The 24,495-nt window shown below is 32.2% G+C and overlaps 1 protein-coding gene across 2 annotated transcripts in view; it reads right to left on the minus strand.

Moving 5' to 3' along the window:
* LOC118200634 (uncharacterized) overlaps positions 1 to 7,165 on the minus strand; it is a 54,589-nt gene extending 47,424 nt beyond the window's left edge. The window contains exons 1-3 of one of the 2 annotated variants that reach the window (XR_004760120.2): positions 7,053 to 7,165; positions 5,421 to 5,448; positions 5,143 to 5,248 (exon numbers count right to left, since the gene is read on the minus strand). Coding sequence is in view for 1 of the 2 variants with exons in the window: in XM_085826995.1 (XP_085683121.1) it covers positions 5,143 to 5,248; positions 5,421 to 5,448; positions 7,053 to 7,055 (137 nt within the window). In the remaining variant the exon portion in view is untranslated. The remainder of the gene's footprint in view (positions 1 to 5,142; positions 5,249 to 5,420; positions 5,449 to 7,052) is intronic. The other variant, XM_085826995.1, reaches the window with a different exon arrangement.
* Between the last annotated feature and the right edge of the window lie 17,330 nt (positions 7,166 to 24,495).

Raw genomic sequence — 24,495 nt, forward strand, 5'->3', positions numbered from 1 at the left:
TACATTTCTATCAGTACAATCAAGTTCGAGTAAGCAAGATGAATAATCCAAAGACACTTTGCCCCTCTCTAATGATCCAGGTCTTTGGCCAAGTATATTACTATTATCTCCAACTTAGGTCCTAAGCATTATTTAAAAAAAATGATCCTATGTATTATCAAAATAAAAGTATATATCCTAAAGACAAAAATGGATTTAATTTGTTTCATATATACTTAACTCGAATTTGTCAAATGACTGAAAGTTTCAGCAAAATCGGACACTATATTCCATTAAGAAAACAATCTAGTTTTCTGTTTCTGCTGTTAAATATTCAATGAATCCATAATCCTTTAAATTATGTAACCACGATGGTTTCAATGTTTGGCATCACTTACGTGAACATTTGAAAATTCATGAAAAATTTTTCTACATTCATTAATTACGTTATGGTCAGATTGATAAGAAAAATTTAAAACTAATCGAACCGTAGATTCTGAAATGTAAAATTTATTAAAAAGTTAAACTAAACACTGGTGCAGCGTCATTGAAGAATAATTTATACAATCCAAGTTTTAGCTGAACAAAACTTGGCTTTTTTGGTTCGAGTAACAAATTATTCTGTTAGAGTAGACCAGAGGTGGACAAAAGCCGGCCCTTTTGCTTATTTTATCCAGCCCGTTGAAAAATTCTGCATGCAATTTTTTTAATCTCTTATATGCCATAACATCCTCTTAAAATATATCTTATTTAATCTCTTATATATATGTCTTATTTCTTAATAATATATATATATTATTTTATTGTAATAATTAAATTATTTATTTGTAGGCCTTTGTAAAATGAGTCAATCTAGAAAAAGAACAGTTGATTTGGAGTGCAGAAATTTCAATGAAGCATGGACAGTAAAATACCTTTTTACAAACATTGATAAGAAAGCAATTTGTTTAATTTGCCAGGAAACAATTGCTGTTTTCAAGGAATACAATTTAAACAGGCATTTTAAATCAAAACATCCAAAATACGCATCACTTTCTTTAAAAGAACTTCAAAGTACAGCAGAAAACATGACAAAAAACTTGAATAAGCAACAAAATATGTACCAAACAAAGTAATATCGAGAAATTTACCACAAAAGCAAGTTATGCTGTTGCACACAAAATTGCTAAGTTCTGTAAACCTTTTACTGAAGCAGAATTTGTTAAACAATGCACGATACAAGTGTCAGAGATATGTTGTTCTGAAAAGAAACCCTTTTTTTGAAAATGTAAGCCTTTCGAGAAGAAGAATTGTACGACGGATCGAAAATATTGCAGAAAATGTACTTGACGAGCTAAGAACAAAAATTGTTGATTTTATATTTATATTTTAATTGTTGATTTCTGTGGCTTTAGATGAGTCCTGCGATATTACTGACACAAGTCAATTATCAATATTTTTCCGAGGTATTAACAAGAAATGTGAAATTAGCGAGGAACTTCTTAGTCATCCAATGAAAGATACAACTACCGGTGAAGACTTCTTTATCGCTGTTGAAGAGTGTTTAGTTAAAGTAAATTTAACTTGGAACAAAATAGTAAGCATCACTACGGATGGCTGTCTTACTTTAACAGGGACAAATGTGGGTTTACTAAAACGAATCAGCGACAAAGTAAAAGTTGCAGCCAGAACAGGATATATTATTTTTACACTGCATTATTCATCAAGAACTGTTATCCAGAAAAGTCTTGAAATTGAATCACGTCGTTACTGTTGTGACAAAAGTTGTGAATTTTATCCTTAAATCATCGACAGTTTGTTGAATTTTTGAAAGAAATTGAAAGTGACTTTTACAAAATTCCTTATAACACTGAAGTACAATGGCTTAGCATCGATAAAGTTTCGGACAGGTTTCAATATTTACTTGATGAAATAGTATCCTCCTTGTCGATAAAAAAAAAAAAAAAAACTACATGATTTTCCTGAATTGCAAAATGAGGCATGGCTACATGATTTCTCATTTACAGTAGATATTGTAAAATATTTGAATGAACTAAATATAAATCTACAAGGGAAAAACCAATTCGCTTTCAATAATCGCACTCAAACGTCAAAGCATTCATGATAAAACTCAATTTATTTGCTAAAAACTTTAATAAGAAATTACTAAATCATTTCCCTTCATTACAATCACGACGAGAATCATTGAAAAATACTGATTTTCTTAAATATAGAGCAATAATACAAGAGCTGCATCCTGAATTCCAAAGATTTCAAGATTTCAAAGCTATTAAAAAACCTTTGTCATTAATTAGTCAACCTTTAAATTTTGACGTGCAAGAAGCTCCTGTTGAAATTCAACTAGAATTAATTGACTTACAGTCAAATAATTTATTAAAAGAAAATTTTCACTCAAATGAGTTGAGTGTTTTCTACGGCTTTGAGTAGAGAGCATTTCAAACATTTTGAACATAGTTCAAAAATACCTAGTTTTATTTCGTTCAACATATATTTGTGAAAGAACTTTTTCGTTAATGATTTACATGAAAAATAAGTATCAATCATAAATTACTGACGAAAATCTACACTCGGTATTAAGGATTGCTACAAGTGATTTGGATCCAAATTTTGAAGAAATAATATCAAATGAACATTCCAGATTTCACGTTTTGTATTAACTAAAACTATTCTATTTTAACGTTTGATGTTTGCCTTTTCTTTTTATAATTCTATTTACTATTATATTTACAAAATGTAATATAAAAATGTAATAACTATGATCAAAATAAAATAATTTGTATCGTTAAGATATAAATAAATATCAAAATAAAATCTTTCATTAACTGATTTATTACCAATTAACCAATTATTCTAAAGAATAGAAATAATGGCAATTTTTTTAAATATATTGAAATAATAGCAAAATTTGACCTAGTCATGTCTATACATATTAAGAGATCTCGAAACAATATTGCCACTTTATCTCAGAGATAAAATTAAAAATTAAATGATTAAATTAAAGGTGATAATATAAGAACTAATATTTTTAATTAAGTTAAAAAAGGGAAATATTTTTCTATATTACTTAAATGTACTCCTGATACGAGCCACCAGAAGCAAATTTTTTCTGCATAAGAAATGTTAATTCAAAAAATAATGAATTTAGTGTTTAAGTATGTTTTTTTGTCATTCCATCCTATAAGTGATATAAGAGGTGAAGGTTTAATCAACTTTTTGCTGAAAACTTGAATTAGAAAATTATAGTTTAGATATTCATAATATTCATGGACAAAGATACAACAATAGTTCTAATTTTAAGAGTTAACATCAAAGCGTATAAAAAAAGAATTTTAGACATTAATTTGTGAGCAATATTTGCACCATGCTGTAGTCACAGTTTGAAACTTATCATAAAAGAATGGTCTGAAGTCCAGTCAGTACCTTTAGCATACTTTTTTTTTTTTTTTTCCCCCAATTGTTCAAGAGCAACATATCCCCCTGCCTTAACCAATCAATGGTCTGTTTTGAAAAGTAACATTTCAAATTTAATGTTAAAACTTTTGTCACATAGCAGATAGCCTACCAAAACTGATACAATAACTCCTCTAAGATTCCAGTTAGGCGAAATTTACCATGCTTTTTATGAAATTCTGTCTGGAAATAATTTTGATGATACTACAAAACATCTGGCTACTTCTCATGTTAAAGAAATTTAAAATTATGAGTTTGTATGCATGTTAGTGTACAAAGAAGTATGATGTGGTACAAGATACTAAGTAAGATGCTAAGTGATGTTGTTACCAATATTCTGCAAACCAAAAAATTCAGTACTCCAAATCCTTGCGAAAGTTTAAAAAATCTGAATATCTTTTTAAAGAAATAAAGTTAACATCAGCCAACTGAAAACCAAGAATACGAATTTAAAGTCAGTTGTTTCCTTTTTGAAATGCTAGACATTACTCTTTCATCTGTAAATTAAAGATATGAGCTGTTATCCTCTCATTCTGATGTTCTCAAATTTTTGTGGAATACTGACTGATTGGCAAGTACTCTTGATCAAGATCAATTTAAATTTTGTAAAAAACTTGAAGAAGCTTTAACTGACAAAAAAGATGTAGAAGGCATGAATTAAAATTTCAGCAAAATTGCAACAAAAATGTGACATTTGTAGAAAAAACACTGAATTACAATAAACAACTTAACTTGCTCATTTTCACACATTATGATTATACTAAGTATATTAACTATACCAATTTCTGTGTCTATGCCATTACTAAAGTCTATACCAATTTCAATCAATTCAATACCTACAGCTGATGGATCATTTTCTAAATTTAAGTTAATAAAGTATTACTTAGATCTCTCTACTTTCTAATTGCTTCTAGCTGATTAGAAGTAATCAGCTAGAAGCAATTAGAAAATCTTGCTATCCGTTCTATACAGTCTGAGCAGCTGATTTAAAGCAGCTGGATATTGAAAATCTTATTAATGAATTTGTCAAAAGTAAACATAGAAAAGTCCAATTTCTATACGACATTTCCATTGTTTTCCATCATGTTTGTCTATTTGAAAAAAAAGGGGCGAGGCATTCTAAATATATTTTATTCGAGCTTTGTTATTTAATAATTTGGAATAATGTTTTATATTATCAGTGTTTTTTGTTTTGCTATTGTTGTTTTATAGAGAAATAAAAATGTTAATAACATTTTTTTTATGTGTACCTATTGTTTGCCTTGGGACAGTAGACGGTAATTTTGGCTCAGTACATGTAGGTTAAAGAAAAAGCACCTATCAGTATTTCACTTGACAGCATCAATGATATTGGGCACATTACTGCCATTACTGATCATTTTTTTACGTCCCTGACTATGTCATGATATACCCCCAAGGGTACATGTACCACAGGTTCAGAAAAATTGGTCTGGAAGTCCAAATATGCATTTAATGGCACACAAAAAATTCATGTAAGTGTCTACTTCTGTTTTCTGTCTTTTTCTTTGTTTTTGCAATGATCGATCATATTTCAAACTTGACAGATTTTAGATGTACTTTCTATATATATTTATGACTGATATGTAAGAAAGTATAATCCATAGACACCCTATCTAAATATCCTACATAGAGATATTTTGAAAGAAATTTTATGCATTCTTAGTAAATTTAAAAAGCATACAGATTTCTCACCATTTCCAAGATTTAACCATATCATCAACACCCCCAGTCACAATATGGTTGAGACCATCATGCACTCCTTTTCTCCAAGCACAGCACCAGATGCTATCATCATGGGCTAGGAATCAGAAAACATATCATTACAATTTTTTCATAATTTAGTTTCTTTTCTAAATTACATTTTTACAGTCTTCTTTCAAAGCCTAAATTCATTAAAATATAACATCAAATAAAAAACCACATAATACAATACTTTAAAGTAAAAAATAAATTTTAAATAATATATTTACCTTGCTCTTGTTTGAAGATAACTGAATACTGAAAAAAAAAAATATTCATATATTAAGTACTGAAAAAGTATAAGTTTTAAATACAGCAATATATAAAATATTGTTTAAATTCTACTCCTATATCCTCTAACCTCTCCCCCCCCCAAAAAAATATATCATTTCATTACAAGAAATTCTGTCCACTTTTTTCACTTTAACTTAATTGTTGAAATTTTGCTTTTAATGTAGCCATCAACATATAAATTCACTTTCATTATGACTCTTACACTTTTATCCCCCCCCCTTTCATTTAATAAATATAAGGCATTTCAGCAGTTTCATTAATCTGAGAATGTTATATCTGTAAGTTGAATCAAAACTTACTTTATAAAACTTTTACATGAAAAGAATAAATGTCAGTTCATTTATGTTAACATAAATAAGGATACATTCCTTACTCAGACCAAATAAAAATTTCAGAATTCTATTTCTATTTGGAAAATGAATTAGAAATGTGGAATGACAGATATTTTAACCTTTGCTGTTTATTCTAAAATATAATCTCCACAATGCAGTTCCAAATATTGTAAAACTTTTCTGCTAACTTTATACAACTCTTCCTCACAACTGCTGCAAATGTTACCTGTTCTCAAAGGAATTTTCCTGGATATAAATTCATTCAGAAACACCTAAGATCTTAAAATTAATGCCTCACATTTAATAAGTCTCACTATACTGTCTATCAATATTTTTGCAAACAAACAGAAAAAAAAAGGGAGTAATAGTACTTCAAAATACCAAAATAAAGTTAATTCAAAAATAAAAGCAGTGCATTTATTTTTCTACACATCATTTTCATATTTTGTAATTTTTTTTATGTGCCCTGAGAGGGGGTGGCAAACAGATCACTCCACGGGGGGAAAAACATTGAATTCTTCACCTATCACAATCCTGAATCCATACCAAAAAAAGGACACAATTACATTTACAAAATTAACAATAATCCCAAAAAAGCTTTTAGAAAATACGCTTCCCAATTTTGATTAGAAGGAATAGAAAGTGTACGATGGCGTTTGGAAGTAATATAATTTATTCTAATAAGATCATTCTTATTAAATTTATGACAGGTAAAACTGGATATTTATTAAATGTAAATACAATTCTGAACTACCCTAAAAAAAAATGTCAGACGATAAAACATAAAATTTATTTAGTATTTTAATAATTTAACTGGGTTGACTTCAAAAGAGGCATCAGTATCAGATCATTTTTGCAAGTCGAGTTCGGAAGTAATACATTCCATTTTTAAAATTGCGTACCGGTACATTTATGAAAATGTAATGTTTTTACTTCGCTTTATAGCTGAACTATTATATTAATGTATCAAAACTAACTACACTTGTATTATATAACAATATAAATGTTTAAAAAGAACATTAGCTCCGTCAATATGCTTCTTTTCCGAAAATTCTGTCCAACCGGCAGAACGTTGGATGGTAAGTTCCATTATAGCATATTTTATTTAAGTGTATTATAAAATTATATAACAAACTCAAGCATAGTTGAATGATTTAGAAGTGATATGAATACAATGAAAAAGAATACGTTATCTGATATTTATAATTCATATATGCAGAATATTAAATTATTTACCATCGCAAGCAATATTTCACCAAAGTAAAAATATAAACAAAGGTATAACTTCACTTCATTTCACGCAGAATTTACTAACACGTTGCCAGATGTCAACAGTTGAGATACAATGGGCAAGAGGGCAGGAATAATCAGAGACGGGCAGAAATTATCAAAAGCTACAAATAAGTTTCTTTTACCACCCGTTAATAAAAGATGTTAACTTGACGGAACGTCTTCACTGAATAGTAGCCTTAAAAGTAATATCTCATCTCGTTTACAGCAGGGGTTCCCAAAGTTGCCCCCTACGGACCCAAGTGTCTCAGGTATCATCCAGAGGGTCCGTGGAAAAATTTTAATTGATTTAGAAGTCTCTGAGAAACGTCAAGAGATCCGCGCAAGGTTTAATATAAAATAATAAAATTGTGATCCATTTTTATCGTTATATAAATTTAAATAACAATAAATAAATTACGTAGCATCGATTTTTACGTCCTGAGTAAAATATAGGTGGGGGTTAAAATACAGTATGTTATTTAAGTACTGAGCGTTAGGTAATACCTTTTGTGAATGAACATTGGCAAAACTTATTTCCACTAATTTGTTACTTGCACTAACAGTGGTGTGTATAACTTGTTCCAAAGTTATTACCAAAACTTAATATTGCTCAATTTACTTCAATAAATTTATCTTTAATACCCCTGCTCCGTACAACTTCACTTTCCTGACAACCCCAACAATCGTAGCTACACCATCAGCTCCTTACAGATGAAGACCTTTCAATTTCCATCAACATGCTAACAACAATATAACAACAAAATAATATGATTGAATGTTGAAATTTCTGGAAAGCAAGACAATGATTTGCGATTATTAATTAATTAATTTAATTAACAGAAAAAAATGACATAACTTATATGACTGATTTATTTGCCAAATTTAATTGAACTAATTTGAAACTATAAGGTGACCAATAAAATTTAATCAAAACTGAATTTGTGTTTGTTGCAAAACGTTTTCTGTACAAACAAAACTTGGGAAGATGAGAATGTTCTCAGTTTCCAAATCTTTCGAAATTGCAAAATAGAGATGAAGATTTGCTTGCTGACTGTCAACACCTAACGGCTCTTCATGCAGACCTGAACCAAAGATTTGAAGATATTCTTCACTTAGGTATTCCCGACTGGTTTTCGAACCCTTTTGCGCGTGGGCAAACTCAGATCCCAAAACACAGATGAATCCATACTAATACAGAAGTAGCTTATTGAAATATCCACAAATGAGGAACTTAAACCAGTGTTTTAACAAGGATATCACTAATTCTGGTTACAAAAACAGATCCCAATTTTATATCCTGCATTATGGGTATTTATGCAGAATTTGTTGATCGCTTTCCCATCTTCTCATTTGGTCATACGTGGATTCAGTGACGTTATGAACCTCATCACACAAAAAAAGAAACCGACTAGACATTTTAGTGCTCGTGGGGATTTGCGGTTGCTACTCATAAACATTTAGCCGGATATAAATGCACTCATAACTCCTCATCATGTTCATCGTAGTCATTAATTTTTTTTAATAAAAATTATAATTTCAATAAATGCTTCTTCAACAAAATGATTTTTAATTTGTAATTTTTATACTATGCATTCATGTAGCTTTTACACTTGGGGATCTGTGGTAAAGTTTTGACTATGAAAAGGGCTCCATGGGTCAAAAAAGTTTGGGAACCTCTGCTTTACAGTGCTAAAGAAAAAATATAAGTATGCACCAATACTTGCATTTTATATACATATCAAATAATTTTAAATCTGGGGAAATCAAATGTATATATGGTAGAGAAATTATTTTTCGAAATCCTGAAGAAGTGTGATAGGCACTCCTCTCAATCATAATATTTCTTTTATTTATTTTAACATAAGCAAGTTAGCCCCTTCTAAATACAAACGTATCTTAATAATATAATTTGTGCGTGGCAATATATTTTAGTTTATTATGCTTCTAAATGAAATATTTTTTTAAAGTTATGTATTAAAATGAGGAATCCTTTCGACTTGCCTGGAAGAACACATGTTGTAAGTAAATCGTCTTCATTAGGTTCAAATGGTTCGCATTCGCGTTGCAGATGGAGAAAAACAGAAAAACATTCATGCAGCCAGCCAGGCTGCGGGGACTGGAATTCAGATCGAAATACCATACCAGTGTTCAAAGGTTGCCGAAATACCAGAGTTTAAAAGTTTAATTTATCTTAACGAGTTGGTTAGACACATTTTGCAATTCGAACTGGCCCGAAAAGAAAATAACGCAGTACATATTTACATAAAAAATTTTCAGATCGTTGCCAGGTCTATTAATCCCTACCATACCACTTTTAAAACATTAAATACTGCAAAAAAAGGAGGGAACGATAACTGTTAGTCCTAAACAGATTAATAAATGCACGCTCTAATTGTTCCTTCAAAATTGAAAAAATAATAAGCATGGTTAAAGACTAGTGACAATAACAGTCAGGAATCGAGAGATAACAGGTGCGGAAACTTCAGTGTAGGAGAGAGAACTGAAATTCGCTCTTAATATCTTATTATCACTTTTAATCATTTGATTCCTGAAACTGCAGATTCTGCGCTTGCCGGCTTGTAACTGGAAGCATACTCGACTCGCATTCAGGAGGTCTGTAGTTTGAATTCCGGCAAGGACATTGCATAATTTCACGTCTCCAACATAAAAAACCTAATGATTGCAGTTCTACAATCAGCTATTTATATAAACATTGTACGTTACTTGAATACATAAAATGTTATAGTTTGTTCTTTACAGAATACTCTCAATCACTGGGCAGAAGTTTTTACCAAACTGTGTACTTTTTTGACATTTTATAACTGGATGCATACGTTAGAATCAATATTTGAGGAAATTACTCTGCAGAAACCTTCTACGAGCACACATCGTTGAATAGAAAAAAATTAAAGTAAATTTTCCCTCTTTCCATATCTTATAACAAAACTCGAAAATCGATATTCATCCTACGCAGGGCTTCAACTTCTAAATAGGAAGTACTTGAAATTTTTTTTTTTTAGAAAAATTGATTTTGGATCGAAACTGGGTCGTAGGATCTCAACTACGGCATTCGATTGTTTTTAGTATTCGAAATGTATAAAATAATTTAATTTTAATCTGCTATATATTTAACTTCACTTAAGATGGTCACTGCAGTTCAGGCGGTTGAAGAAATGGAGTTATGTACAGGGAATTAAAGAATAATTTTTCAGAAATGAAGCTAGAAAGATACTAATTGTAACAATCAGAGATATTTAATGCTTATATTTGGTGACTTTTATCACCAGTTTTATCAATCACACCGTAGAGACCGTAGGACCACATTCCCATTCCCCTTTCATAAGAAAAAGGCGGAGCGATAGGGAAGCCTTTTTGAGAGAAAGAGCATTAGAGCAGCAAAATATCAGAAATGTAATTTTGAAAATACCAAACATAAGATTAACTTTTGAACAAGTAAAAATTAGAAGTCTTAAAATTTTGAAGTCAATAATAATTTTAAACACTATCTTCTTTTAAAATAATTGCACATTTTTAAGTCCTATTAAGATTTGAGTCCAATCTGTAAAAAACTCTTTTTTTCTGGAATATTCTCATCACAATCCTGATACTTCAGGGAAAGATTTCCAAAACTTTTTACACACCATATCACAGTTATAAAGATTTTATATACCAACAAATTATTACGAATAATCATAGATCTTAAAAAATTTCACACCATACTAAGTTTCACATTTATAAGTAATGCTTTATCATTTGTAATACCATGATTGAAATTATGATTATTACTTTTATTATTACATTTTAAATTTTTCTTATTTTACACAAACTGGAACACCCCACAGCTTTCTTGTAGTACACACATATCCAGCTATTTGGGCATATCCACTTTAACAAACTCATTATGAAAAATATAAAATCTAGCTTTCAAATAATAAATTAATAGCCCTTTAACTTCCGTTTCATTCTAAAAGTAATAACAATACATTTTTCTTCTTATAGTTCTAATGCGCACTTACCAATGAAACCCAAACCCAAGTGTCATGTGATATGAAATGGAATATGGTATAAAAAGGGCAAATGCGTTCCAACTCCTTTACACTGATGACTTTCACACTACCCGTCTGTCCATGATCGTCTCCTTGCTTGGTCTGCGATGTTGGCCCCTTTTTACCACCTACCTCTCTTAACTGAAGATTGTACTACTGCGACGTGCCTTCATGGCAATTTATGGAGCCGGACAAGCGGCCATGTGCTGCATTCTGGCAATACACAAACAGTCAGTCAGTCAACTCCTTCTCTTCCGTCCATTCTCTTGCTTCGTGTCACTGCTTTACATTGCCGCTAGCCTTTTAGAGTTTATTTTTCTAAATTCGTCAATTGTTTAAGATGTAAGCTTTTCAAAAATTGGAAGGCGTGTAGTGCATCAAAAGTGATAATGTGCATTGTCATTCAGGAATAAAATTATGTGTGAAATTTACTGTTATGTGTGTTTTTCCAGTGTCATCTTACTAACTACTTAGCTAACTACATCTTACTAACTTACACAGCAAAGTCTTCAAGTTATGATGCAGTCCTCTCCGACCGCGAATCCATTGCAACTTCCACCAAGTCATTTTATCAATAATAAAACACTCTCATCATAATAATGGAGCAGTTTTATCACATAAAATATCAAAGTTTACATTTAAAACTTATGGCCATAAAAAATCTTCAAACTAGTTAATTGAACTGGAAAAAATATGCAAATATTAAAATGTAAGACATATACAATTCTACATTGCCCTACAATAATAATATGAACCGTATAATTCTCTGAATATAAAATAAGGAAATAAATTTCATAATTAAATCTGTTTAGGAAAGGGCTTTTAAAACTTTTCATATATAAAAATTTCAAGCACATCCATTAACACTATAAAATCGCAAAAAATTTCAAAGTGCTATAATATAATTAAATTTTCATTTAAAACATCATTTGAAGTAATATTATACTATTATTATCAAAATTTCTAATTTACTATTTTGAACAAACTGGAAGCCAGTTACCTTTATTAAAGCACGGAGGCTTCTACGTGTAATTGTATTTAAGAATTCCACAGCCCTCAGCAAGTTTTTACCAAAGTTTATTTTGTTACTTACTATGTACTAAGATCTAAATTCCACTTTACATTGCTTTACAATTAAGAAAATATGGATTATTTTATAAACAATTAATGCAAATTTCATAAATCTGTAAAAGAAACTTTTGGTCTTACATTGACAACAATTTTTACGAAAGATTTTCAAGCTCTGTGAAATATTGATTATGATTGACATTCAAGCAAAGATTTTACAGGATTGGGAATTCTTTCAAGTACTGTTTGAAAAAACTGCCATATTTTTGCAGCATTTTCACAAAAAATGAACTTGAAGACTTTTAAATTTCAATAGAATTTTCAATTTGAATTTATAGTTAAAAATGATATCTAAATCTTTTTTATCTATATGATAAAAAATTATTTATATCAAATTCTGCGATTTCTTTTTCACAATTGTATTTTCCTTTGTTTCGCTAATTCTGTAATGCTTTCTTCTAAAAAAGCTTTTCTGTCGCCAAGCCTTTCTCTCTTTGAAGGGAGGGGATACGCAAGATAAAAATATGTAAATCAAAATTATAATTTAAACTAACGGTAACCCTTTAATTCTCCCTCTCTGTTTTATAAATCGTAATAGCTTCTCTCGATTGCGTCATTTCTAGATCATTCCATTCTGCATGCTGATGACGTGATAATTGGGAACTGAGACTTTTAACTCAAACCCAAACTTTTCTCTTCGTGTGCTTCCATCTTGCATAACTACACACTTTAGACTGAACTTCTGTATTGCTTGGTCAATGTGATGTCTTCCTATCGCAAAAGTATCAAAAATATAAATGCTCTGTCAATAGGCACGACTAGAGTGCCAACCGACCGTGGCCACAAAATGTCAACTGGAAATAAAAATGGAATTAAAACCGCCTTGACTGCCAAGTTTTTTAGATATTACGAAGTCAACATATTAGCATACTACGCAATCAGAATACTTCCTCTTCAATATGGATCTGCGATCTATCCTATATAACAGAGTTTCTTAAACTGTGGGGGGGGGGGGGGGTCGCGGGTAAAATATTTGCTAATTTTGCAATTAGCAAATATTTTTACACAATGTCCTTGAAAATAGATAAAGATAATACAGACAAAGAAAAAAAAAAAAAAAGAAAACGTTTCGACGCATTCTTTTTAGAATATAAACGTTCATTTTACTTGCTTTGCACGTGACGCTGTCATTTCGTCTGTTACTTGTTTAAAATTTTCGCATTGTTCTATGTCTTAAAATTAGAAATTAAAGTTAATGACCTAAAACTGCAATAGTATATTACAGTACAGGCTTCTATGTCTTAAAATTAGAAATTAAAGTTAATGACCTAAAACTGCAATAGTATATTACAGTACAAGCTTCTATGTCTTAAAATTAGAAATTAAAGTTAATGACCTAAAACTGCAATAGTATATTACAGTACAAGCTTCTATGTCTTAAAATTAGAAATTAAAGTTAATGGCCTAAAACTGCACTAGTGTATTACAGTACAAGCGAAAAAATTGACGGTTTCGCTCACGCGTGTGTCGGATTTGCACAATGCTTATGGAGGCCCACAAAATTTTCTTAAATATTATGGGGTCCTGGGAACGAAAAAAAAAAAAAAAAAAAAAAAAAAACCTTAGTGATAAAAAAAAAGGGGGGTTCGCAACTGAAAAAATGCTCTAATAACTATTACGCATTGTTCCGTCTTTTTCTTGCTATTATTAGATTTTAGTCGGACAGTGTGGTTATCTGTAACCGGAGGCCTCAATAAAAAAATCATTCAGCTCTTCAAATCATGGTTTAGCGATAAAATCAACGGCAATGTGAAAGAAGTGAATCATCAAATTTGTTTTTTCAGTGTTGAAAAAACAACCTGTTGAAAAAACAACCTATCATCCTTCCGCTGTGGTGTTTTGTCACACATAGTGTTTACAGAATGAAAGTATTATCATGAGTAATGTTTACAGAATGAAAGTAATCTCCCGATAAATGCAGAAGTTTGAATGTCAAGCGTAAAAGGGCAGAGGAGTAATGCAGATGTAGAGGCAAGGGAGTCAAACAGAGTCAGTTTTAAGTTTTGGTTTATGATTTGGTGAATGGTCAAGAAGCATCTGCATTAAGCGTTACGTAAAATCACATGATTAATTTGAATGACGTAGTTTAGATTTATACCGCTATTTCTAAGACAGAGAGATGAAGTTCCCGAAATAAAAATAAAAGAGGTTATAGTGAATTAAATTTAGAAGTTTGCTTGCATATTTTGTATCTTACATGTATATATACATATACATATGATTCAACAGTAGTGAGTCATGACTTTGATTATTATCTTTCTATTAATTTTATTTTCAAAATTACATAAAGGAGTTTAAAATTTTGTAAAGAGAATTTATACAAATATTTTGAAATACATTTTGACTGACGTGCATAGAAAAGGACAGAGGCCTGTAGGCTTCTAGATATTTATAAAATTTTATTAAGTTTATTCGCACTGAATTTTACTTAAAATTATTCTACATGCTTTTCCCTCCATTTAGTTCAATATGCTTCCTCAGTGTTAAATGTGTACGTCTGCTGGTTTATGCTTATAATTACAATTTTTATGGACATTTGATCTACAGGTCTGTTTTTATGTAATGTTTTTCATAGGGATTCTGTGTATGGATACCTGTTCTATGTATGGATACTCCGCTACGGTATGATTCTACTGGTTTTATTTATGGGTCTACTGGTTTTTATGGTGATTAGCCTACGGAATAGAACACCTATTCTATGTTTTTTTAATGGAGATTTGGCCTACAGGTTTCTATCTATGAGTTTTTATGGGGATTTGGTCCGCAGGTATCCGTACAGTTGTACTGGTTTCTATGGGTTTTTACGGGATTTGGCTTACGGGTACCCTAGAGCTGTACGGGTAACCGTAGGTCAGTTCCCCGTAAAATAATTTCATGGGCTTCTAAGGGCATTTTTAGCAGGGTGCTGAATACTTGTATCGCTGAATACTGGTAGTTCCGACCTGGATTCGATTTCAGGTGAACGGGCTGCTGCATGAGCGTTTTCGTGGTTTTCCTCGTGGTTTTGGTTTAGTTGATTATTGCAAACCACACTAGGGCTATCTTCCCACGGTGAAGAAATGCCTTCATGGAGGAATTTCTAAGGCAAAGTGGTTCGTGTACACGTTACACATCGGAAAAAAACGAAAACGCCCATGCAGCCAGTTCCTCCACCTGGAATTGGTCCCAAGTCGGAACTACTCGGGTTCATCGATTTTACCGCTCGCCCGGTGATGGGCTGTTTTTCGCATGAGTGACGTATATACGAGCCAGATAGCCTTAGAAAGTCCTCCACGAAGTCATTCCTCTCGTTAGGCAGCAAGCCCTAGAGTGCTTTGACATAATTGATTAAATCAACCATGCAGCCGGCTCATTTGCTTGGAATCGAACTCGGGTCGAACATGCAGTATTCAGCGGTGTTCACTTCTAAGAAACAAGTGTCTTACTTAGAACAAAATACTGTTTAAAATATGTCTTATTTCACTAAAAATGCAACCTAGTCTATTATTAGTCCAAAGGGGGGTTTTGCCCCTGAGGGACAATTGTTTTCGTTTTGCAATTTTACGTCGAATCAATCTGAATGTCCGTTTCACTTTTCAAACTGTTACCACCAAATATTATCGTTCTGTATTATGTTTGAAGAAATTAAATAACGAAGAATCAGCATGAATGTATGGTATGTTTCTCGCATTGTCATTAAACAACGTTCCTGTTGAAACTAAATAACGTTTGCATAATCCGAGTTCAGAAAACAAAACATTTATTTTACATATTTTAAAGAAATAACGTTCTGAAACAACATGTTTCTTCTACACAATCAATCGACGCTTTCACCAGAGCATTACGCCATCGAACTTGGCACACATCCAAAAGTTCAAATTGAAGAATTACAGAAGCGTTGTTGCCACACAAGAAAAGACATATAGTTACAACTTCACACAATAATAAAACAAAAACACACTTTTGAAAAATAGACAATAATAATAAAAATAGTAATAATAAAATTCTTAACAATATTTTCTCGATTATGCAACATCCTCCCCCCTTTTTGAGTCAGTGGCAAACGACTCAAAAACATATGTTATCCTATTAAAAAGGTCTAGTACATTAGGCTTCTTAAGAAGCCGTCCTGACGACGTAAATTTCTGTTTTATATGCTGTACGTCAGTCTGATCAGTTGTTCTTATCGTCGTTAACGTTAGGCTCTTCAAGTAAATAATTTTCATCTAGTTGTATCTCTAGTGGATAAATACGCTGAACGGGCCTTATGAAAATCCCATTCTGAGTTTTTAGTTTAACTGTTCGAATTTTGCCATCCCGACCAGGAATTTTCTCTATAATTTTACCCAAAGGCCAATACAAGCATTTTTTGAAATCATCGCCTATTAAGACTATCTCCCCAATTTTAGGCAACCGGGTTACTTTATTTTGTGGTTGTTTCATTATTAATTGCCCCAAATATTCTTTTCGGAAACGGTTCCTTAAATCTTTAAGAAGTTTTGTGCGGTATTTAATTCTTCTCAAAAAGTGCTGAGAGTCAATTTTATCTATATCTGCTACATTCGAAGTACAATTTTCAATTAAAAACATTGAAGGAGTTAAAGGGATAGCATCTTCAGAGTTCTCCGAAATATATGTTAAAGGTCGAGAATTAATTACCGACTTACAATCGCAAATTAAGGTTTCCAGTTCTTCATAAGATAAAACCGATTTTCCCAAAGAACGTCTTAAAAGTTCTTTAACCATGCGAACTAGCCGTTCCCACCAACCTCCCCACCAGGAGGCTGTTGGTGGATTGAATTTCCATACTATTCTCTTTATTTTTGCCTCATTCTCTATTATGTTCCAGTTAAGTTTAGACATTTCGTTATACGTTCCTCGGAAGTTAGTCCCATTGTCAGAATAAATGGTTCGTGGTCTGCCACGTCTGGCTATAAAACGTCTTAAAGCCAAAAGAAAAGATTCTGTTGATAACGAAGTCACTAATTCTAGAAGGATTGCCCTGTACACAGCGCATGTGAAGAGTGCCATCCATACCTTCTAACCGTCTTTCAAAAACAATGGACCAGCTAAATCTACTCCCAAAATTTCAAAAGCCCTATAATCTCCTACGCGATCTTCAGGAAGAGGAGTCACTTCGCAAGACATCGGTTTCGCTTTATATCGTTGACATATTACACACCCTTTTAACACATTACGCACAGTTTTACGTTGTTTTAGTATCCAGAATCTTTCTCTTAAAATAGATTGAAGCATTTGAGTTCCAGCATGACAATGTTTCTTATGAACTGACTCAATTAACAATGTAGTAAAGATACATTTACTCGGTAACAAAATTGGTGTTAAAAATTCAGAATTGTCTTTGCGTTCCAAGATTCTAGTTTTAACTCTTATAATTTTTTCATTATCAATGAATACATCAAGTGGATTAAGAGCTCCAATGTCAGGGAAATTTGAGCTTTGAACCAACCGAATCAAAACTTTTTCGAAATTTATGATTTCAGCAACAGTTAGTTTATATTCTTTACACAAATTTGACCTCTTCCTACAGTTAGAAATAAAACGTAACACCCAACCGGTTACACGAATAATTTTCTCATAATCAGAAACTCTTTCTGCATACCAAGGAGTGGTATCCTCTGAAAAGTTAACATTAATAAGTTTTACTTCCTCTTTTCCAAGTCAGCTTCGCTCGGCTGACAAACAATATTGGTAGGCCAAAATTCAGGGCTTTCTCTTAGCCAGAGAGGTCCCTTAAACCACTCCGAGTTAATCATTTGTTTAGCAGAGCAACCTCGAGATAACACATCTGCTGGGTTCATATTACCAGGCACATGCCTCCATGATTCAGGTTTTGTCAACTTAGTAATTTCTTTAATACGATTGCTTACAAAGTTTGACCAATTACCAGGATTTCTGATCCACCATAATGCGACTGTGGAATCACACCACAAAGTTACATTTATATCAAAATCATTAAGAGCTTTACAAACAGAATATAATAATAGTGATCCAATACAACAGGACATTAGTTCTAATCTAGGAATCATCAAATTCTTAATAGGAGCTACTCTAGATTTTGCTCTTAAGAGAGTAATTTTTACACTGCATGAATCAACACTTCTCGCGAAAATACATCCTGCATAAGCATATTTGCAGGCATCGACAAATACATGCAATTCAACTGTTGCAAAGGTTCCAATGAATCGGGGTATTGCCACATTTTTCAACAAAAGTATATCAGATAACCACACAAAAAATTTACTTACAAAATCATGAGGCAATACCTCGTCCCAAGAAAATTTCAACTTCCATGTTTCATGTAACAAAAGTTTTGGAAGCAAAGTTATTGGTGCAAGTATTCCAATTGGATCAAAAATTGATTGTACAATACACAGAATCAGTCTCTTAGTTACCTTAGTATCACAAGTTATCATATTTACATTTATATTACACCTTAAAGTATCATTGTCTAAATTCCACAATATTCCTAAAAGAGGTGTGTTCCCAGAATGTTTTGTAGTATATTTGGAAGCAACATTGCTCTCCCATCCCCTTAAATTAAATCTGCCTCTCGACATAAGACATTTGGCCTTTTGAATTAAATCCTCTTGTCCCTCAATATTGTAAACACCCGTAATACAATTATCTACATAGAACGAATTTTTTAATTTGTCAGCCACATCTAAAAAGTCAGGTGGACAATTATTCAAGAGCTATTTAATAGACGCACCTAGTAGATAAGGGCTGCAGGAAACCCCAAAAACTACTCTGCAGTGCCTATACACTATTTCTCCCTCATCACTTCGATAGAAAAATCGCAAGTAATCTCTATCCTTCGGAGAAATTCCTAACTGCAAGAATGCTTTCTCTATGTCTGCACTCAGACCAATAGGAAAAAATCTCATTCTGTCTAAAATATTAGGGACTAATTCTATTAAATTAGGTCCTTTCAATAAACACTGATTCAAAGATGGTTTTCCCATTTCACAAGATGAAGCATCAAAAACGGGTCTTACCTTAGTGCTTTCACTATTCATCTTAATAACCGGTCTGTGTGGTAAAAAGTGGCATTTATTGTTTAATTCCTTTTCCGGAACCTTTTCTATAATATTTAAATTTTCCCACTCTCTAAACACTTCTTGATATTCCTTCAAAGAATTATTTTCTTTTGCCCTCTTTATCATTTTTTGATGACGTGTCAAAGCAATGCTTTTATTATCTGATAAATTGGTAGATTCGCATTTCCAGGGTAATTCCAATTCATGTCTACCATCGGGCCGAATAGATAATTTATTCTGAAAATCAATCTCATAGTCGCAATGAAGATTTTTCGTTTTACTATTTTCCGTCGGGTCGGAAATACCCAAAACTTCAAGCTCCCATAAAGATTTCAAAGAAGCATTATTTACATGTAAGGAAAGACTTATTAGGGCATTATCCCTGACAGTATCATTTTTTTTTACCCATAACCGTCCAACCCAGTTTTGTTTTGACTTCAGTTAAACCAGAGGGTAATTCTAGGTATTCGTCAGTTAACAGTTTACCAATGATATCTGCACCTATCAATAAATCAATAAATCAATTTCACTTTCCTCGCAAAATGTGTCACTGACCTCAATTTTCCTGCTTTTCAATTCCTCTATAATCTGAGCATTCTTGATTGTTGGAACAAATCCACATATCTTTTTTTCAGAAAAGGCTTCAAAACAACACCTAAAAGTGTTATCTAAACCGCTTATGTCAATAGCAAAAACAGAATGGGTTACAGGCGCAGTTTCCCTCCCCCCAAACAAACCATGAATTACTTTCTCCTGTCGAATAGGATCAGCCTTCATTCGCTTCATAATTTTCTCCCCAACGTATGATCGTTGGGATCCCGAATCCAAGAGAATCTATTTTTCTCTCTCGATCTTTAACTTTAATTAGAACACATAAAGTTTGCAAATAAACTTTCTCGCTCTTACTATTATTAGAAAGGGAAACATCCAACTTAGAGTCATTTTGTTTTACAGAACTAACATTCTGAGGACACATAAATTTTATATGATCACAACTGCAAATGGGGCATTTAATATTGGATTTACATTGGTTTTTTAAATGGCCAATTCTTAAACATGAAAAACAAACACCTTTCTTTTGTACAAGTTGCCTCTTTTCATTTAAGCTCATATTTTCAGCTTTAAAACACTTAGCACTCATATGAGGCTTACCACAAAATATACAAACATTTTGCTTACCTTTACTGGTTTTATTTGTACTTACCAGCGCGGCAGCTGTTGCTAAATCTGAATTACCTGAAATAACATTTTTATTAAGACGCTTAACAGAATGAGTAAATCCTGATTGTGCTAATCTAATCATTTCTTCCGATTCTACTTCATGCCTTAAAAAAGACATTAGTTTTTCAAGCGTTCTTTCAGAACTCTTTTCCTGTCCCTGTTCAGAAGTTCGACTCCGCTCCCAGGCTCGTAGAATATTCTCAGGTAGGCACGACTCCACTAAAGGTCCTAAGAAATCAGCAAACTTTTCCTTGGTGCGTCCTAAGCTTTCCAGCGCTCGTAATTTACTTTCTATACTATCATAAAGTACTCCTAAGTCTGACGCAGTTCTGCCTGTTGTAGCATTCTTTGTAACAAGCCCAAGCAAATCTCTTACATAGATCTGCACCAGAAGGTCTTCTCTACCAAATCTTTCTTTCAGCTGCTCGATAGCTTTAGGATAATTCGCGGCGGTAACAGGAAAACTGTTCAAAAGTTGAGCTGCCTTTGAGCCAGGTACTGCACTTTGCACTAAGTACAAAAATTTATCTTCCGACACAATATCCGCATCTTCATGAATTTTGGAGAATTGGCTCCAAAAGCCTAAAAATTCTCTTGCATCTCCAGAAAATTTTTTCAGTTCAAGTTTAGGAAGTTTGAACTTCCTGTTTTTATTTTCTTTAGGATCCGAAATCGAAACTGAAGCCATATCTGTAGTAACATTCATCGAATTCAATTGTCCAATTTTATTCTGAAGTTTCACCTTTAAAGCTATAAAGGAATCTCTGTATCCTTTTATTGCTCATTTCACTATTTTTAAGGTATTGAAATGTTTTGAGTGATTTTTTTTAGGAAACAAAGTTCTTAACCTCCTTTATACAATTTGAGCTCTTAAGATTTTGCAAAGGGAAGTTAGTTAATTTATTTACAGTCAAAAGTCGTTAATCCGGACTCGTCGGGACTTCGGCGATTCCGGATTATCGATTTTTCCGGATTATAGATCATCAGTTTAAATCTCGTAAGATGGCATGCAGAAATTCTAAAATTAAAAATATAAAACCGTAATTTATGAAATAAAGAACAATTATGACCTAAAGGGTATCAAAATTTGCAAAAAGAAAAAGCTTAATATTTATTTGTTTACTTTATAAAACATTTCTTTCAATGTAAGTTGTTTAAGTTTTGCTTCGTTTCATGTGATAATACTTTCTCTTTAATTCTATTAAACAGACATAATTTCTTGTTCAGTTACAAAGTTCCGCTGTTCAAGTCCTATAATTGCTGTGTCGAGAACACCGACTAATTTGTCAATCGAAATTTTTCCGTTTTCAATAACCTCTGTCACTTTCTTCGCTATCGGAAGCGAATTATAATGACGAGGAACTTGTTTTAAATCATATCAAAGACGGAGCATATCGAGATGAAATACTACATTTAGTAAGGAATTATAAGCCAAATGAAATAAAAACATCTGCGCTGAAGATAAGGATAGTGCTGACAGATCAACTTCCAATTCATTACGCGCCCGCCGCGGCGTTCCCCCCGCCGAGCAGCGTGAAATTGATAAACAGATTTCGGAATTCAAAACATACTTTCGCTTTAGATCCTTTACATATTAACAAATATATATCGGAAATTCTATTTGATATAATCGAAAGTTTAAGCTTACTTTTATAAAATTGCTCTTACAGTCTGCAAAAAATAATAAGCCGGATCCAATTTGAAAATTAAGGAACAACGCAATCATCAACATTAACTGAAATAGATAATTAGATAATTTTAGTTTAAACGTCCATTATACATAAAACGCGCACGCGAAAACGTATTCTGCACTTCCGCACACTCATATACGCAGTCGTAAAAGGTCTTACGCGCACGCGTAAACGCCTATGCGCATGTGTCAACGCGGCGCATGCGCAGAACGTTTTTAGTTTTGAGGTCCGGATTATAGATCATTCCGAATTATGGGTGTCCGAATTAACGACTTTTGACTGTATTAGGATAGTAAATATTTGTCTTTCGCGCTGCGCGTAAGCTAATAGACCCACGGCTACGAAATTTGGTACCTAGGTGCATCTAGACAAGAGCCAGTGCACCTCTCAGCGATTTTTTCGAAATTCGAATTAGAATTTTTTTTATTTTATGTTTTGTGACGAAATCGCGTCATTTTGAAACATAATGGGCTATAGGAAAGCGAGATTTTACTCTACACGCTCCATTTTCACATCGTCATGAAACTTAGCTATTTTACGAACTTAAAATAAATTTCGTGTTTCAATAAATCGATTAAATACGAATTTATTTAACAAAGTGAGCTTAACATCTTTTCAACGGGATTTTTTCTAAAAAAGTTTATTTTTAAAAATGCACAGTTTATTTTTCTTTGATTTTTGGACACGTTAAACTTTCATCCTTGCGACTGCTTTTACAAAAAGAATTTTGGCAAAATGATAATATTTTGTATTTAAAAAAAAAAAAAAATTAAATGAAACTTCCGAGTACACTTCTCACATCTCACATCTTTAAAAATGTGATTTTGGCAACAATTTTCCTTTCTTATTGTTGTTGATAGATTTTTGATGAAAACGCATCATTTTGAATAGTTTCATTCTTTTAGAAATATGGGTTTGGCAATAATTTTTCATCGCATTTCTTATGTCACTGTTTTTAAGATATTGGCATTTTTCATTGTCATTTTTATATACTATATATAATACTTTACAGAGTAATATTCTGTACAGTTTTTAAATTTAATGCTTGGTGTTCCCTTCAGGCATTTTTCCGGTACATTTAAAAGCCAGACGAAGGCTGGTCGCGTAGCGGCTAGTATTTAATAAATAACGTTAAAAAAACGTTAAAAAAAACTCCCCTTTGGACGTAATTTAAAATCTGAAACCTTTCAGACTTTTTGTCTTTTTTTTATTAATTAAATTTGTTTTGCTTAGCTATATGCGTTTCTATATAAGTATATAACATGTATGATATCAGTGTACCAATTATTGTGAACGCACGCCTGTATCTGGACGTCATGTTTTATATGCATCTTTGGCAACTCTGCTGTGCAAGCACTGCTTTGCATTTTCATAGTTGATTTCCTACATATTCCATTGTTATTTAGTATTCTATTTTACAGTGTTCAACATATTGTACTAATTACCATTCCTGGGATTGCAATTAGCAGTGTGAGAAACCGAGAGACTAAGAGACAACTTTTTGAAGCCAATGGAGGCCTTTGAAGCCAAAAGCATCGAAGTCAATCAATAATATTACATCTGCAGACGAAAAAAAAAAAAAAAAAACTGAGCAAGTTTTTTAACCGATGAGTTTCCATATTTTTAGAACAGCGTTCATGATAAGCCTTTTTATTTATTTATTTATTTATTTTTTTCAGGAACACTTTTATTTCCACGTGTTGTTTCATTTTATCAGTAAACAAGTTATTGCTTGGTATGCAAACACAAGTGGATTGGCCTTGTGATGATTTATTTTTACGAGAAAATCAGCCAAAATCGTTTAGACTTTAAAAAGGAGTAGTAGAAGCGTCACATTTCTAGAGTTGCGTAACTTAAGACAGTCATTCCATGACTGATAAGAAGTAGTTTCATTTTTTATTTCCCTCAGCGTGAAGGGGAGGGATGAAAAATTTACACATCGATGCGCTGCAGAAATCTGGGGTGCAAACATTGCGCTACATTTGCGCTGCGAAAGGGATCGTCTTCTAATTAAAAATATCTGATGCGGACACCACCTGACTTCCTTGAACGGCCTATTAAATTATAATAGACATTTTTCTTTGCACCTCATTTGAACTTATTTCATCGAATTTTATTTAACCACTTGCCTGTGGAATATATTTGAGAAAAATGTGCCAAAAACGGAATTTTTTTTTTTCTCTTTAAGTTTGTTCGTTATTATCATCAAAATGTTATTAATCGATTATTTTTTTCAAAAAATTTTTTTTTTAAATGAAATAACTACTATATTCAGTATTTT

The sequence above is a fragment of the Stegodyphus dumicola genome, chromosome 11, assembly GCF_044657685.1.
Source record: "Stegodyphus dumicola isolate Sdum_Otavi_A_Nest chromosome 11, ASM4465768v1".
Taxonomy (NCBI): Eukaryota; Metazoa; Arthropoda; class Arachnida; order Araneae; family Eresidae; genus Stegodyphus; species Stegodyphus dumicola.